Source organism: Oryctolagus cuniculus, chromosome 6 (genome assembly GCF_964237555.1).
Source record: "Oryctolagus cuniculus chromosome 6, mOryCun1.1, whole genome shotgun sequence".
Lineage (NCBI taxonomy): Eukaryota > Metazoa > Chordata > Mammalia > Lagomorpha > Leporidae > Oryctolagus > Oryctolagus cuniculus.
In genome coordinates this window covers 26,148,991-26,165,515 of record NC_091437.1, presented here as the reverse complement: position 1 = coordinate 26,165,515, position 16,525 = coordinate 26,148,991, and the positions used below count along the sequence as shown (strand labels likewise).

At 45.2% G+C, this 16,525-nt stretch overlaps 1 protein-coding gene across 2 annotated transcripts in view; it reads right to left on the bottom strand.

The window, feature by feature from the left end:
* Positions 1 to 14,965, bottom strand: part of KDM3B (lysine demethylase 3B) — an 83,741-nt gene extending 68,776 nt beyond the window's left edge. For both annotated transcript variants that reach the window (XM_008255093.4, XM_017341086.3), the window contains exon 1: positions 14,659 to 14,965. In XM_008255093.4, the coding sequence (XP_008253315.1) occupies positions 14,659 to 14,850 (192 nt within the window). In that variant the 5' untranslated portion in view covers positions 14,851 to 14,965. The remainder of the gene's footprint in view (positions 1 to 14,658) is intronic.
* Between the last annotated feature and the right edge of the window lie 1,560 nt (positions 14,966 to 16,525).

Sequence of the window (16,525 nt, the reverse complement as noted above, 5' to 3'; positions counted from 1 at the left end):
GTAATGAATGATAACTTGAAACCTGTTGGCAAAAGTGTATTGCTTGGCCAGTGGAGTGTTTGCCTCTTGGCTTTTAATGAGCATTTGAACATCATTAGGGACTATACATACTCTCTATTAAGTATCCACCATTACTCTACCCTTTTTTGAAAAAAAATATTTGCTTATTTGTATTTATTTGAGACAGAGATCAATCTTCCATTCACTCCTCAAATGTCTGCAACAGCGAGGGCTGAATCAAGCTGAAGCCCAGAACTCAATTTGGGTTCCCCACATCAGTAGCAGTAACCCAAATACTTAAGCTACCACCTGCTTCCACCCATCGTGTACATTAGCAGGAAGCTAGAATTGCAATCAGAGCTGGGACTTAAACTCAGGCACTCTTTTATGGAATGTGGGTGGCCTAAGCAGTGTCTTAACTGCTGTGCCAAATGCCCACTCTTTTTTTTTTTTTTTTTTTCCATTTTAAACAAAAAATTAACTTTGGGATCAGACTGGAAGATGGTAGAGGGAAAATACTGGAGGCAGGGTCTTTTTTTTTTTTTTTTTCCATTTTAAACAAAAAATTAACTTTGGGATCAGACTGGAAGATGGTAGAGGGAAAATACTGGAGGCAGGGAGACCAATTGTAAAGCAATAGTAATCTAGTTAAGAGATTAAAAAGGGAGAGAGCAGTCTGATCTAGATGTTAAGAGGTTCTTGTCTCATCTAGCTTCCTAATAATGCAGACCCTAAGAAGCAGCAATGATGGCTCAAGTAATCGGGTTCTTGCCATGGAGAGGAGATATAGGTGTTGGGAGAGACCTAGACTGAATTACAAGCTCCTGGTTTTTGCCTAGTCTAGTTCCAACCCTTGTGGGCATTTGGCAAGTAAAAAGTAAAGCTCTCGAGGCTGACACTGTGGCACATTAGGTTAATCATCCACCTGCAGCAGCAGCAGCAACCCAAATGGGCAACGATTGGAGTCCCGGCTGCCCCTCTTCCTATTCAGTTCTCTGCTATCAACTGGGAAAGCAGAAGGAGGCGGCCTGGGATTTGGGTCCCTGCACCATGTCAGGGAAGAGGCAGCAGCTCTGGCTCCTGGCTTCGGGTTGGCTCAGCTTCGCTCTGGCAGTTGTGGCCATTTGAGGTGAACCAGCAGATGGAAGACCTCTCTCTCTCTCTCTCTCTCTCTTTTTTTTTTTTTTTTTTTTTTTTTTTTTTTACAGGCAGAGTGGACAGTGAGAGAAAGAGAGACAGAGAGAAAGGTCTTCCTTTGCCGTTGGTTCACCCTCCAATGGCTGCCGCAGCCGGTGCGCTGTGACCGGCGCACCGTGCTGATCCAAAGGCAGGAGCCAGGTGCCTCTCCTGGTCTCCCATGGGGTGCAGGGCCCAAACACATGGGCCATCCTTCACTGCACTCCCGGGCCACAGCAGAGAGCTGGCCTGGAAGAGGGGCAACCGGGACAGAATCCGGCGCCCTGACCAGGACTAGAACCTGGGGTGCCAGTGCTGCAGGCGGAGGATTAGCCTATTGAGCCGCGGCACCGGCTAGAAGACCTTTCTCTCTGTCTCTCCCTCTCACTGTCTGTAACTCTACTTTTCAAATAAATAAATAAATAAAATCTTCAAAAATAAAAATAAAAGCTCTTTGCCTATCTGCCTCTCAAATAAATTCAATAAATAAAATAATTCAAAGAAATGGAAAATGTCTAGACTAGTAAGAAGACTACATGATTGGAAAGTATATTTGAAGAGGCCAGGATTGTGGTGTAGTGGGTCAGGCTGCTGCCTGAGATGTCAGCATCCTGTATCGGCACCAGTTTATGTTCTGGCTGTTCCACTCTGACCCAGCTCCCTGCTAAAGGCCTGGGAAAGCAGCGGTGGATACCAAAGTCCTTGGACCTCTGCTACTCATGTGGGAGACCTAGAGGAAGCTCCTGGCTCCTGGCTTCAGCTTGGCACAGTATTGGCCATTGCAGCCATCTGGGAAGGGAACCAGCAGATCAAAGAGCTGCATCTCTTTCCCTCTCTTTTTAACACTGACTTCCAACTAATCTTTTCAAAAAAGATTTATTTATTTATTTGAAAGTTACACAGAGAGAAGAAGAGAGAGAAAGAGAGAGGTCTTCCATCTGATGGTTCACTCTCCAGTTGGGCACAATGGCTGGAGCCGCACCGATCTGAAGCTGGGAACCAGGAGCTTCCTCCGGGTCTCCCACATGGGTGCTGGGGCCCAAGCACTTGGGCCACCCTCCACTGCTTTCCCAGGCCATAGCAGAGGACTGGATTGGAAATGGAGCAGCCGGGTTTCCAAACGGCACCCATATGGGATGCTGGCGTTTCAGCCAGGGCAACAACCCACTACGCCACAGCACCGGCCCCCAACTAAATAAATATTTAAAAAAAAAAAAGAGAAATAAAACAGGGTATGGTGATGAGTGTGAGAAGGTAAAGAAAATAGGAGATTAATTTCCAAGATCCATAACCTTTTCAAATTTCTTTCCTATATTCTAAACAAAATGTGAATTCTGTTACAAATGACTTTAAAAACTGTTGCACAACAAACCCCCAAACCAGCTGGAGGTGTTGCTATAAACCCCCAAACCTGAAGTCTGTTTGCCAGATGCACAGAAAGTTAATCACTGACACTGGAGTGGTAAAAGACAGTAGGTACTTATTTGCAAAGCGCAAAGCAAGGAATTGGGTAGCTATGGCTTAATTCTGAGGCTCACCAAGGGATTCAGGGAGAAGGTTTATATGGACTGAAGTTGGGGCTCTGAGGTGCATGATCAGTTTGTGTCCAAGTTCCTGGTTGGTCAGTGATGCTCGTAGCCTTCCTCTGATTGGTCAGTGTGCTGACCTCCTCAGGGAATTCGCATGCTAGCCAGGTGGGATCCAGTTGGTCTTGGGTGTTACATGCAGGTGGTAGTTATATTTTGCCACTGACATGGAATCCTCAACAAAAGCCCTCCAGGACCCCAGCGAAAAGAAGTGGCCATCAAAGAAGGATGTACTTTTCTTTCAGCTGGTGCCATGGCTCACTAGGCTAATCCTCCGCCTGAGGCGCCGGCACACCAGGTTCTAGTCCCGGTCGGGACGCCGGATTCTGTCCCGGTTGCTCCTCTTCCAGTCCAGCTCTCTGCTGTGGCCCAGGAAGACAGTGGAGGATGGCCCAAGTCCTTGAGCCCTGCACCCGCATGGGAGACCAGGGGAAGCACCTGGCTCCTGGCTTTGGATCAGCTGCAGTGCGCCAGCTGCAGCGGCCACTGCGGGGTGAACCAACGGAAAAAGAAGACCTGTCTCTCTCTCTCTCACTGTCCACTCTGTCAAAACAAAACAACAACAACAACAAAACGTACTTTTCTTTAAAGGGAGGAGAGAATTTCCACATTGCTTATAGCCTTGTCTAAACACTGATGGAGTTTGTGGATTCAAAAGACTTCCATAGCCTAAGCAGCTCGTGTCAAGAGCATTGGGTGGTCACTGATGTCATACATAAGAGTGTTAATTGTTAAATTAACAACAGGAGTCACTGTGCACTAACTTCCAAGTTAGGACCTCTGTCCTCAATGAGTTGCACTTTGAGAATTAACTGTAAAAACTATTTTCAAACAGTTTGTGTGCAAACTGTTGAAATCTTTACTTAGTATACAGTTGGTATTCTGTGTATAAAGTTAATTGAAAATCAATCTTAATGGAGAATGGGACTGGGAATGGGAGAGGGAGGAAGTGGAGCGGTGGGAGTAGGGGTGGGAGGGTGAGTACAGTGGGAAGAATCACTGTATTCCTAAAGTTATACTTATGAAATCTATATTCCTTAAATAAAAGGTTTATTTGGGAAAAAAAATAAAATTAAAACCCTAAAGTAATTAAAAAAAAAAAAAGCCCTCCAGATAACACCGGCCAAGAAAGTTTTTTTTTTTTAAAGATTTTATTTATTTATTTATTTTTTATTTTTTGACAGGCAGAGTGGACTGTGAGAGAGAGAGACAGAGAGAAAGGTCTTCCTTTACCGTTGGTTTACCCTCCAATGGCCGCTGCAGCCGGCGTGCTGTGGCCGGCGCACCGCGCTGATCCGAAGACAGGAGCCAGGTGCTTCTCCTGGTCTCCCATGCAGGTGCAGGGTCTAAGCACTCGGGCCATCCTCCACTGCCCTCCCAGGCCACAGCAGAGAGCTGGCCTGGAAGAGGAGCAACCGGGACAGAATCCGGCGCTCTGACCGGGACTAGAAACCAGGGTGCCGGCGCCGCAAGGCGGAGGATTAGCCTATTGAGCCGCGGCGCCAGCCTAAAGATTTTACTTATTTATTTGAGAGGTAGAGTTACAGAGAGAGAGAGGAGGAGAGACAGGAAGGTCTTCCATCTCCTGATCCACTAGCCAAATGGCCACAACAGCCAGAGCTGGGTCTATCCAAAGCTAGGAACCAGGAGTTTCTTCCGGGTCTCCCAAGTGGGTACAGGGGCTCAAGGACTTGGGCCATCTTCTACTGCTTCTCCATGCCATAGCAGAGAGCTGGATCAGAAGAGAAACAGCTGGGATGTGAACAGCACCCATATGGGAGGCTAATGCCCCAGGTGGAGGATGGCCCCACAAACTTTCATCTATCGGAGGAGCAAATGACTTCCTGAGCTAAGTGATTAGACTCTTGCAGGGCCAGCTGTACTATTCCTTAAATTCAGTGAATTCCTTTTGATAAGTGGTTAATCCTAAAACATAGGCAAGGACACCATGAACTAAGAGAGACAGATGAGAGGCTGGGTCATTTGCATAGGGATTTGGTCTCATCAGCCAAGGTGGAGAATGATGCCTAACTAGAATATTGTTGTTTTCAAATAAAAAATAATTTTTACTTTATGGTTCTTTGATTTTCAAGGATAGCTTCCTACCAAGTACCCATACCCTTCCCTCCTCCCTTTAAGAAAAAAAAAACTTTCTAACACCCTGAATAAATTAAATGTGAAGTATTTGGGTACAACAGGGAGAACCTGAATAAGTTTAAGGGCTGTGGAATCACAAATATTATGATTTACATTCCAACTCCCTCACTTCTTAGCTGTGTAGCCTGGAGCAAGTTACTATAACCTCTTTGAGCCTTATTGCCTTTGCCTATAAATAGGGACAATAAGGAACTCAAAGGATTGCCTGTGGATTATATGAAATCTAGTAAGATGCCTAGCACAACACAGTCTCCTGATGCTCATTCCTTAAACTCATACTACTAGTCAGGGTATAAATTGGTATGACTTAAAAAAAAAAGAAATTTCCTGTATGTCAAGAATTTAAATATGTGCATATTCTGCCTCTATAATAGCAGTTGTGGTGTTAATCCTAGAAAATAATTCAAAAAATTTATTAACAAAAATACCCATTACAGCATTACTGATGAAGCCTCAAATTCCAAAGAACTTCCAATGAAAGAGGAATAAACCACCCAAATATATATATATATTTGTAAGATATTCTTACAGAGCATTTATTATTTTCCTTTCAGTTATATAGCAATATATATTACCTACAGAAAACACACAAAGGGCTGATGCTGCGGGTAAAGCTGCCGCATGCAGTGCTGGCATCCCATATGGACGCTGGTTCAAGTCCTGGCTGCTCCATTTCCAATCCAGCTCTCTGCTATGGCCTGGGAAAGCAGTAGAGGATGGCCCAGGCCCAAGCCCAAGCCCTTGGGGGCCTGTACCCACGTGGGAGACCCAGAAGAAACTCCTGGCTTCGGACTGCGGCCACTGCAGCCAATTGGGGACTGAACCAGCGAATGAAGACCTCTCTCTCTCTCTCTGTGTAACTCTTTCAAATAAATAAATCTTTAAAAAAAGAAAAGACACAAAACCACAAAGAAAATTAAAACCACCCATAAAGAAAGAATTTTCAGTAATAAAAAAAATCGCTATGTTAAGTAAAAAAGCATACCTCAAAATTGGAAATATTGTTATGAATTCAGTAACAAAAATGAGACAGTTATTCCATCTGCTGGTTCACTTCCCAAATGGCCACAACCACCAGGCTGAAATCAGGAACCAGGAGCTTCTTCCGTGTCTCCCATGTGAGTGCAGAGGCCCATGTATCTGGGCTACCTTCTGTTGCTTTCCCAGGCACATCAGCAGGAGTTGGATTAGAAGTGGAGGGCTGGCGCCACGGATCATTAGGCTAATCCTCCGCCTTGCGGAGCCGGCACACCGGGTTCCTGTCCCGGTCGGGACGCCGGATTCTGTCCCGGTTGCCCCTCTTCCAGGCCAACTCTCTGCTGTGGCCAGGGAAGGCAGTGGAGGATGGCCCAAGTGCTTAGGCCCTGCACCCCATGAGAGACCAGGATAAGTACCTGGCTCCTGCTATCAGATCAGCGCGGTGCGCAGGCCGCAGTGCGCCGGCCGCGGCGTCCATTGGAGGGTGAACCAATGGCAAAGGAAGGCCTTTCTCTGTCTCTCTCTCTCTCTCTCTCTCACTGTCCACTCTGCCACTCTGCCTGTCAAAAAAAAAAAAAAAAAAAAAAAAAAGAAGTGGAGCAGTCAGGGATCAAACCAGTGCCCATATGGAATGGAATGTTGGTGTTGCAGGAGGGGGCTTAATCTACTATGACCCAGGGCTCCCAATTTGATTCCAACAGCATCAAGATAAAAATATTAGTGAGTCCATAAAAATGAAAATACATAAAATAAAAAAACCCTTAGATTAATTATAAACACCTACAACAGAGGGCCACAGAGTAGAAATTCCATAAATTTTTTTTAAATGAACATTAACCAGATAATGGAGTTTTAAGAATCTACTTTTTTAGATGTGGTGGTCAGGAAAGGCCTTTTCAAACAATATTAGAAAAATGCACTTCCTGTCCTTGAATTTACAATCTAGTAGAACAAATAAGCAAGCTAAATATCTTGCTACATATCTTTAACAAGAAAGACTGTGATAAAAATTCCCAAAGAGTGCTAACGGAGCAAAGAACAAAAACAACATGCTGGGGATTCAGAAATGCTTAACAGGGGCTGGAGCTCCTAGGATAAACCGGCTTGAAGGACAAGCAGGTTTTCTTTTCTCTTGATGAGATTTTGATGAATGACAACATTAATAACAAAGAGTTAAGGGAGAACAAAACAATGGAAGTCAGAAAGAAGGAGGCAAGTGGAGGATCGCCAAATCAGGGCTGCTTGCTATAAACATCCTTTTGGCAATACCCAGTGTCCCTTGTCTGGTTCTTTGCACACCAAGTATCCTTCTTGAGTGTAATTTGGTCTCTTGAGTAGACCAGGAGGGGACCTTCTGCAGACCTCTGGATAGAAATACCTCCCACTGTAAATTAATAACTCTGCACGTAGATTTACAAATCAGACCCCAGAGAATTTGGTTAGTGAAAACCAGTTCCCTAGAGCCTGCTCACCTCTGAAATCACTAAAGAAATGGAGTTTCTGCCCTTGCAAAAATCAAGACAGGTCACACCATTTGAGTCATTATTAAACAATCAGGCAGGTCTTACCCTCTAAAGAATGAGGGTGAAAGACACTTTAACAATGGGGATGGTGCGGTGGGGAGGGCTTAAAAATCACCAACCTGTCAAAGGCGGTGGAAAAGTGAGGAGCAACAACAGGTGTTGCATACCTCAAGCCTTGTGGGAGGAAAGCCTAGAGGAACCCACCCCATCTGTTGAGAAAATCACCAACAGAAAATGCTATGTTTCTTACATACCATTTTAAATCTGACAGTTAAGGGGGAACTAAATCAACCAGAACGAGTTGGGAATGAAACCAAAGGAGAAAATAAGCCCTTGGCAGGCAGGGAGTTAATAAAGCAAGTCCTTTAGGGGGAAAAAAAAAAAAAAGGTAATTAAGAGGAAAAAGCTGATTGTGTTGTAAAGGAAGACAACACTGGACAAACTGAGCAGTATACAACGTTATCACTGCACAGCCCTGAAACAAACAGAATACAGAGGCAAATTAAAATGGAGCTACTGAAGCTGGCACAGTGGGTTAAGCCATCCCTTTTGACATTGGCACCCCGTATCAGAAAGCAGGCTATTCCGCGATCCAGCCTCCTGCTAATATGCTTGGGAAAGCAGTGGAGGATGGCCCAACTGCTTGGGCCCCTGTCACCCATGTGAAAGACCAGGATGGAGTTCCTGACTTCTGGCTTCAGCCTGGCTCAAATCTGGTGGTTGCAGTGATTTGGAAAGTGAACAAACGGATAAATTTTTCTGTTTCTTCCTCTGTCACTCTGCTTTTCAAATAAATAAATATATAAATCTCAAAAAAAAAAAAAAAACAAAATGGAGTTTCTAAAAATCATACATAGAAACAGAAACCCACAATAAGACAAGTGTTTAAAAATGTGAACTTTTCAAAGCACATGAGTGCCTGAAAAATGGGACCATAGCTCAGGGTTTGTAAAGCAGATATGCTGCTGAGGAGGAAAGTTAAGGTAAGTGTGCTTGGAGAGCCTCACTATTAAAAAGATATTCTCGGAGCAGTGCTGTGGCGTAGCAAGGTAAAAGCTGCCGCCTGTAGCGCTGGCATCCCATATGGATGCCAGTTCGAGTCCTGGCTGCTCCACTTCCAATCCAGCTCTCTGCTAAGGCCTGGGAAAGCAGAAGATGGTCCAAGTCCTTGGGTTGCTGTACCCGCTTGGGAGACCCAAAAGAGGCTCCAGGCTTCTGGCTATGGATTGGTTCAGCTCCCGCCATTGCAGCTATTTTGGGAGTGAACCAGTGAATGGAAAACACTCCCCACCCCTACCTCTGCCTCTCTGTAACCCTACCTTTCAAATAAATAAATAAATAAATAAATCTTTTTAAAAAATAAACAAACAAGATATTCTTGTCCTCAAATAAATTCAAACTCATTTATAAAGTACTTTAAACCATACACTGACCAACAGATCATATTTGATCTACTTTAAAAAATAGAGCATAAGCTTTTTTTTTTTTTTTTTTTTTTGGACAGGCAGAGTTAGACAGTGAGAGAGTGAGAGAGAGAGAAAGGTCTTCCTTTTTCCATTGGTTCACCCCCCAAATGGTCGCTACAGGCGGCACACTGTGCCAATCTGAAGCCAGGAGCCAGGTGCCTCCTCTTGGTCTCCCATGCAGGTGCAGGGCTCAAGGACTTGGGCCATCCTCCACTGCCTTCCCGGGCCACAGCAGAGAGCTGGACTGGAAAAGGAGTAACTGGGACAGAATCCGGCGCCCTAACTGGGACTAGAAACCAGGGTGCCGGCGCCGCAGGCGGAAGATTAGCCAAGTGAGCCGCGTCGCCGGCCAGAGCATAAGGTATTATGGTATCACTCATAGTATTTAACTTTTGCCACTGTAAGAAAAGGAACTGGGGTGAGGGGAGCACAGTGGCATGGCGAGTGAAGCTGCCACCTGCAGTGCCGGCATCTCACGTGAGAGTTGTTCGTCCTGGCCGCTCTGCTTCCGATTTGGCTCTCTGCTGTGGCCTGGGAAAGCAGCAGCAGATGGCCCAGCCCTTGGGCCCCTGCACCCTCATGGGGGACCTGGAGGAGGCTTCTGGCTCCTGGCTTCCAATCGGCGCAGCTCTAGCCGTTGTGGCCTGTTGGGGAGTGAACTGGCAGAGAGAGGACCTCTCTCTCTCTCTCTCTCTCTCTCTGCCTCTCCTTCTCTCTCTGTGTAGCTGTTTCCAATAAATAAATAAATCTTAAAAAAAAAAAAAAAAAAGAGAGAGAGAGAGAGAGAGAGAAGGAACTGAGGAAAACCATTTAAGAGACCAGAAACTCCCATTCACTTAGGGTTGAAATTCCAAGTCAGAAAACAGGTACAGAATAAATAACAATGGATTGTGTATCAGAAATATGGTACTACCCTGGACCTGGGTATAATTACGACATTATCTAGAAACAAAGTAAAGAGAGATAGGTATTTGAGAATCTATCACTCCACCCTGAAACAAACAAAGGGTGGGGGAGGATGATAAAAAAACAAGGCGGATACACTTTCACTCTTCTTGGAAGACTTCCAGATAAAAGAAACAGGGCACTACCTGGACTCTGCTACAATTACTACATTATCTCCAATCAAGGGAAAGAAGTATTTTAGAGTGCATCTTTCTCTTGAGATAGAGATGAAAGATTAAGAGAGGAAAAAAAAAAAAAAGGCAGATGTACTTTTATTTTTATTCCTGTTGGAAGTTCTAGATGTTTGAATTAGCTATGACAAACATTCAAAACAAATTGTTAAGAAAAAAAGAAAAAAAAGTTTAAAAAAAAAGGAATCAACACACACACACAAATGGTGCCACATTTATGGCATCATTTAATTCTATTATACTGTAATAAGAGGATGGTAAATTTAATGGAATTTAGTGCTGCCACAATTACTCAGTAGAAAAAACAACACAAAACTTTGTTTCCCCTACCTTAAACACCAAATATCCAAAGATATTCCAGACATTAGATAAAAAGTGAAAACAGAAAGAAAATTTGAAGAATATTTATGTAGGTTCGAGAGAGTTCTTGCCAAGTAAGCAAACCCAGAAATTGTGCAGAGAAGCCTGAAGGGGTAGGCCTTTGCCACAGAAGGAAAGTCATCACTGGGCACATCCCCATCCCTATCAGAATTCCTGGGTCAGACTCCTGGCCCTCTCTCCGTTCCAGCTCCCTGCTCAAGCGCAGCCTTGGAGACAGCAGGTGATGGGTCCCTGCCACTGACATGACTGAAATTCCAGGCTCTTGGCTTTGACCTCCCTCAGCCCTAGGTGTGGTAGGCATTTGGGGAATGAACCAGTAGATGCAAGGTGTGTCTGTCTGTCCCTATCTCTCTCTCTCTGCCTTTCAAATAAATAAAATCAATAAAAAACTACAGAAAAACTTTTTGAAAGTTTGGGTGATAAAAATTTTATTGTTCTACTTGATAAAGCAACAAATGAACAAAGTCAAAAGACAAAATAAATTAATTGCAACATACTAGACAGGTGAAGGAGTTCACCCTAAGACTTGTACAGAGTAACAAGACAATTCTTTTTTTTAAACAGGCAGAAAATACACAAAAATAAGTAATAAAAGAAATGTAAAAAGGCCAATACACATAGAAAAATATCGGCAGCCACGAAAATATTAGATATCATTTTTCACCCATTAGAGTGACAAAAATTAAAAAGACTGATGATCTCTGTCTCTCCACCTCTCTGTAATTCTTTCAAATAAATAAATAAACCTTTTTAAAAAAAAAAAAAAAAAAAAAAAAAAAGACTGATGATACCAGCAAATGCAAGGGTGAAGGGAAATAGGACAACTAGCCAAAAAGCACTGTGGGAGTATAAATGCTACAATCTTACTGGAAAATAACCAATGGTACCTAGTAAAATAAAAAAATACTTATACTATTTATCCTAATAATCTCACTCATGGATGTTTAAAATACATAAACAAACACTGAATTACATGAAGACACATGTACAAGTATATAAATGGCAACATTGTTTGCAGCGCCCAAAAAGCCCTTTAAATAACCCAAACATCCATCAATAGGTAGCGTGAGTGAATAAATTATGGTACATTCTATGGATATATACTGTAGTTATCAAAAATGATGAGTAAGATCTACAGGTATTGAGGTCCATGGTACACTGTTAAAAAAATGCAGACTTCAGACACTATGCAGTGTGATGTCATCTGAGAATGATACTGTACATCTTTGTATACAGATGTTTCCATATTATCGATACTACTGCTAAGAAAGATGAGCAAAGGTAGGTAACTTACCCTTCTTTGCTAAGTGGAAGCTAGCAGAGGACAGAGATTGTTGTATACACCTATGTATGATGTTTTGCAATCTCCAAGTTTTGCTTTCATAACAATAAAAAAATAAAGGAGAACACATGAAGGCTACACATGTGAAGGCCCCCAGGTCTCTACAACCAATAACAATTTAGGCACAAAAAGAGGGCACTGGGTTAGGTAAGAAAAACTAGAGACAAAAAAAGCCATTAGATTTATTTTGCAACAGGACTTCATCTTATTTTTTTTTAAGCACAGCAGGTCTATTTTGAACAACAAAACTACTATTCCAAGGCAGTGGGACAGTGGGAGCTTTCTTCCTTCTTTGGCTAAAAAATCTCAGTAGTTACTTGTCAGCACAGACTTGTTGGTGATGATGCCACCTTCATCCCTTCATCATCCTTAACAAAAAGCTCCCAACCAAGAAGACACTGGCTTTCCCTTTCTCATAAGTCATCTTAAGGTAGCACACAGTTCCAGGGTTGCTTTCCAAAAAAGGTTTCCTTAAATGGACCGGTGTTATATCTAGAAGGATTTCTGGATCAAAAAGTATTTAGAAAGAGGATATTAATGAAGCCTAAAATTGAGAAATATGTTTTCAATCAGTTTAGAAACTCATTCATCCAACCCTCAATTACTCATCCTTAACAGGGGGCGCCCTGCTATGCATTACTCAAAACCAAGCATGCCTGAAAACATCTTAAACGTAACTGAATGAAAATCTGCCCAATCAGAGGCCAGCTGCTTGCAAACTCCACCCATGAGTACAGGAAGAACACTTTTGATTGGAAGACAGTTGTGTTTACTACGGAATGTGGTGCAAATTGGAAAGGTCCACATGCCCAGAGTCCAAAGGAAATCTCTTTAATGAAAAAGGAAAACAAAACAGCCAGTTCTGATCCTGTATTAGTCATTGTCATTAATAGAACCTCAACATAACTGCAATTCTTGAGCAATTTTACAAGCTAGTGAAAAAAAAATCTAAAGGCTCTTAAGTTTTAATGTGGCTGTTTTCTTAATCTATCTTCTGGATATACATCCACAACATGTATAAATCTGTCTCAAAACCCAAGCTTGCCTTTGCTTTTACATTCTCACAGCCTCATGTTAAGATCTCAACACAGTCATAACATGCACCCTGCTTTAATTTCCAAGAATCACTGCAACTTTTTACTTGGTTTCAGAACAAAGTTCCATGGGCCCAGCAGTAACATTATGCAGTATTTAGCTTAGTAGATGTCCAGCATCTCAGCAAGCTTCAAAAACCTCTGCCCTTAGGGAGCGGGGCAAACAAAGTGACTGGGTAGCCATTTCAGGTGCAGAGCTCATTAGCAATTCATCTGATGGAGGAAAAAACCATGGGGAAAAAACGGAACATAAAATCCCAACTGAAAACCTAGGGTGTTTTGGCCTTAGGTCAAAGAACGCACTTAATGGTGGATCCCAAGAATGTTTTGCCTCCAAGAGGGTACAGTGAATTACTGGCTATGAAAGGGACAGTTCTCCCTCACCCTAGCCATCTTCTAAGGGAGAGGAATTTAGATCCAAGTCTCGGTATTAATCATCATCACCACCCCCTTATATTCCTACTTCTTACAACCCCCCCCCCCCCCGCCCCAGGAAACCTCATAAGTGTTCTAGCAGCTTTTCTTAAAGAGCATAGAAAAAAGATCAAAGCAAGCGAACTCAAATACAGCAGAAGCAAAGCCTAAGCCAACCACAAGCCAAACAATCCATAAAGCTTTTACATCAGGAAAAAAAAAAAAAAAAAAAAAGATGGTCTAACACTGCTGATCAATAGGAAGAAAAATGAACATCAGAAACCTACAGCATTACTTCCAAATCACACAAAATGCATTCCCGGTTACAGTGAACAACACGTCGGCAGAAGCAAGTTCATCAAGAAAAATTACCTTCTGGTTGCCAATCTATTATAATTCAGAGTAAACCTCCCTCCACTCTCGGCTCCCCATTTTTCATAGCCTTATCTCACCGGAGAAGCTAGGGCCGCTATGAGAATGAGGAACTAAAGAGGCTGCCAAAACTCAAAGACAGTATTTTGCCGCCACATTAACAAAAATAACACTGTTCTGAATGCTACTTAAGGTCTATCACCGAGCAACTCAAATCACGAAATATACCAAGGCAAGCATTCAAAAGCCGCCAAGCCCCAGCACAAAGTTTCAAAACAAAACCTCTCCAAAGGTTGCGAGGAGAAGCCGAACTGGTAGCAAGAAAGCACCACCCAGCAGCCCCATTCGCCTACTAAGACACCTCTCAAACTTATCAAAAACAACCACAACTGCAGCTCCTGTCACCCACAGACGCTAAGAGAGGAGAGCCCGAGACAGCCTCGAGAGCTGGCCTTTCTGGAGAGTGCCAGGCCGAGCCTGGCTCAGACAAGGAGGAAGTAAGTGCCAGATAAAAAAGCCCCGAGCAGCTCCAACTGCAGCCTCCGTGCCTCCCACCACTGCCCACATTCCCGCCCCACTCGGGGCTCCGGGAGGAAGGAACACGGCGCAGGGAGCAGGTCTCCTGGGAGAGACTGGGGACCACGGGTCCGCTTCTTCGAAGCGGCAGCGGCAGCACCCGCCGAATTGAGGGGCTCGGGAGTCCAGGGTTCGAGGGGCTGCTCGGAAGGCGGGTTTGGGGGGGACGCTGAGAAAAGGGTCGCCCAGGAGGCGGGGCCTGCCGGCTGGAAACAGCAGCTCCTGGCGCCCTGGACGCCCCCGGGGGGAAAGCGGGGCGCACACCCCGACGCGGAAGCCATGCCGGACAGAGCTCGGGGTGTCGGGGTGCCAACGTACCGGCGGGGGGCGCTAAGGAGACCCAGGGGCGCGGAACTGGGTCACCCCCACCCCACCGCCCCCTCACAAAGGCCCCCGGGGAGGCCGCCCACAGGCCCCACAGCCCCGGCCTCGAGTGCCCGCCACGGCCGCCACTCACCGCTAGGTCCTGGGGCACCGCCCCGCTCATGGCCCGCACCGTGCCGGCCCGCCAGGCCCGAGTGCGCAGCGCAGGCCCCGGATCTCCGCTTGCTGCCGCCGCCGCGGGGGCCGAGGCCGAAGCTGAGGCCGCGGTGTCCGCGAACAGAAGCAACAGCCGCTTGCCCACCGGGGAGGCCGCTGCGTCCGCCATCGCCAGGACCAGCCGGACCCGCGCTCCCGCCCGCCGCCTCCCACCACCTCCGCCGCCGAGCGCCCGATCCGCCCGCAAGGCCTCCCTCCGCACCACCCGCGGCCGCCGCTCCCCCCCACCCCCCCCAACAGCCACCACCAACCACCGGCGCCGTGCAGCGCCCCCCGTGGCCGGGAGCGGAGCCGCAGCCCGGGCCCCGCACAGCGCCCCCCGCGTTCTGGAGCGGGGCGACAGCTCAGGGCCCCTCGCAGCGCTCCGCCCCAACCTCCCCGGGGCCTGCAGTGCCCCCTGCGGCCGGGAGGGGAATTGCAGGTGCGGCCGGGGGTAGGGAAGTGGGAGGGTCCTTCAGGTCCCCATGGCACCATTCCTGGACCCAGTTTTTCTTCAGGGGGTCCACATCTGAGAAGGCCTTAGCTTACCCTCCTTGGACAACGAAGACTTCTGAGCTGGGGGCCAACGGGTAAGGTACTTGAGCTAATTAGTGTCCTCAGTACCCCATTGGTTTACTATTCTGAAAATGAACTACTGCTTCTGACTTCTTTTAGGAAATGTTCACCCATTGGTCCATGGGACGCAGTACCTCCATTCTCATTGGCCCATCACCTAGTACCATTCTATTCTATACTGCCAGTACTTCATATATTCCTAATTCGTCAGTGTATTACACCCATTGGATGTGATAATACCACTCTATCCACTGGCAAAAGGCCAATTTGCCTCTAACATTCTGATGTCTTGCCTTAAACCCAAAGCTTTTCTCCCTAGTCTTTCAGTGTTACTCAATGTAGGTATTTCTCAACTCAACTCTTGGGAGTATTGGAATAAACTAGTAGTTAAGGAGATTCTTGTCCCTGATTCAGTAGCACCTCAACTTACTTCACAAGTAGTGAAAATCCCCTAACTCCTATATGAACTCCTTGATACCTGTTTGAGAATGATGGCTCCTAATTACAAAAGGAGCCTGTAGAGATGAGGACATGCTGAGATTTTGGACTAGATAGACTGTTACTCCACAATAGGCCATGGGAAATGTCAGTCATTTCATGCTGGTAATGTCAAACTAGCATGCTCCATTGGTCTCACGGATGCGGAGACTGGGTATTAAACAAATCAGAAACATAAAGGGCCTGAAAATAACCCATAACTCTGTGCTCTAAAAGTGGTTATTTGTTTCATTCATCTGCCATATATACAGGAAACAGCAGTAGCTGCTTCTCCAAGGCTTCTGGGCCTATCCAGTTATGTCCTATCCATAACCTTGTCTATACCCTTGACCTGTTTTTCTTATAACAAAGGTTGCAAAGGGGCGGGCACCAACTATTGGCTTCAATAAAGTACAACATGTCTAGAAGTCATTTTAGGACCAACCCTGTGGAGCACCAAGGAAGCATTCCTTCTGTATTCCTTTTTTTTTTTTTTTTTTTTTTTTTTTTTCTGTCTCCCGCAGCTAACCTGAGGCCTGATTCAGAATAACTTTCTGGGCTGAGAGAAACTTCTTAAAGCATACAGCCCAGTAGTGGTAGTTAGTAAGAAGGGGGAAAGGATGGAGTCATACAGGATACATCTGCCTTTACAGCTTTTCTATAAAAATTCTGTAAAAACTTCTGGGACTTTCTCCTATGCAGGGCTTGAATTACTGCCCCACTGTGGAAGGCTGGTTTCTCCCCACACCAAA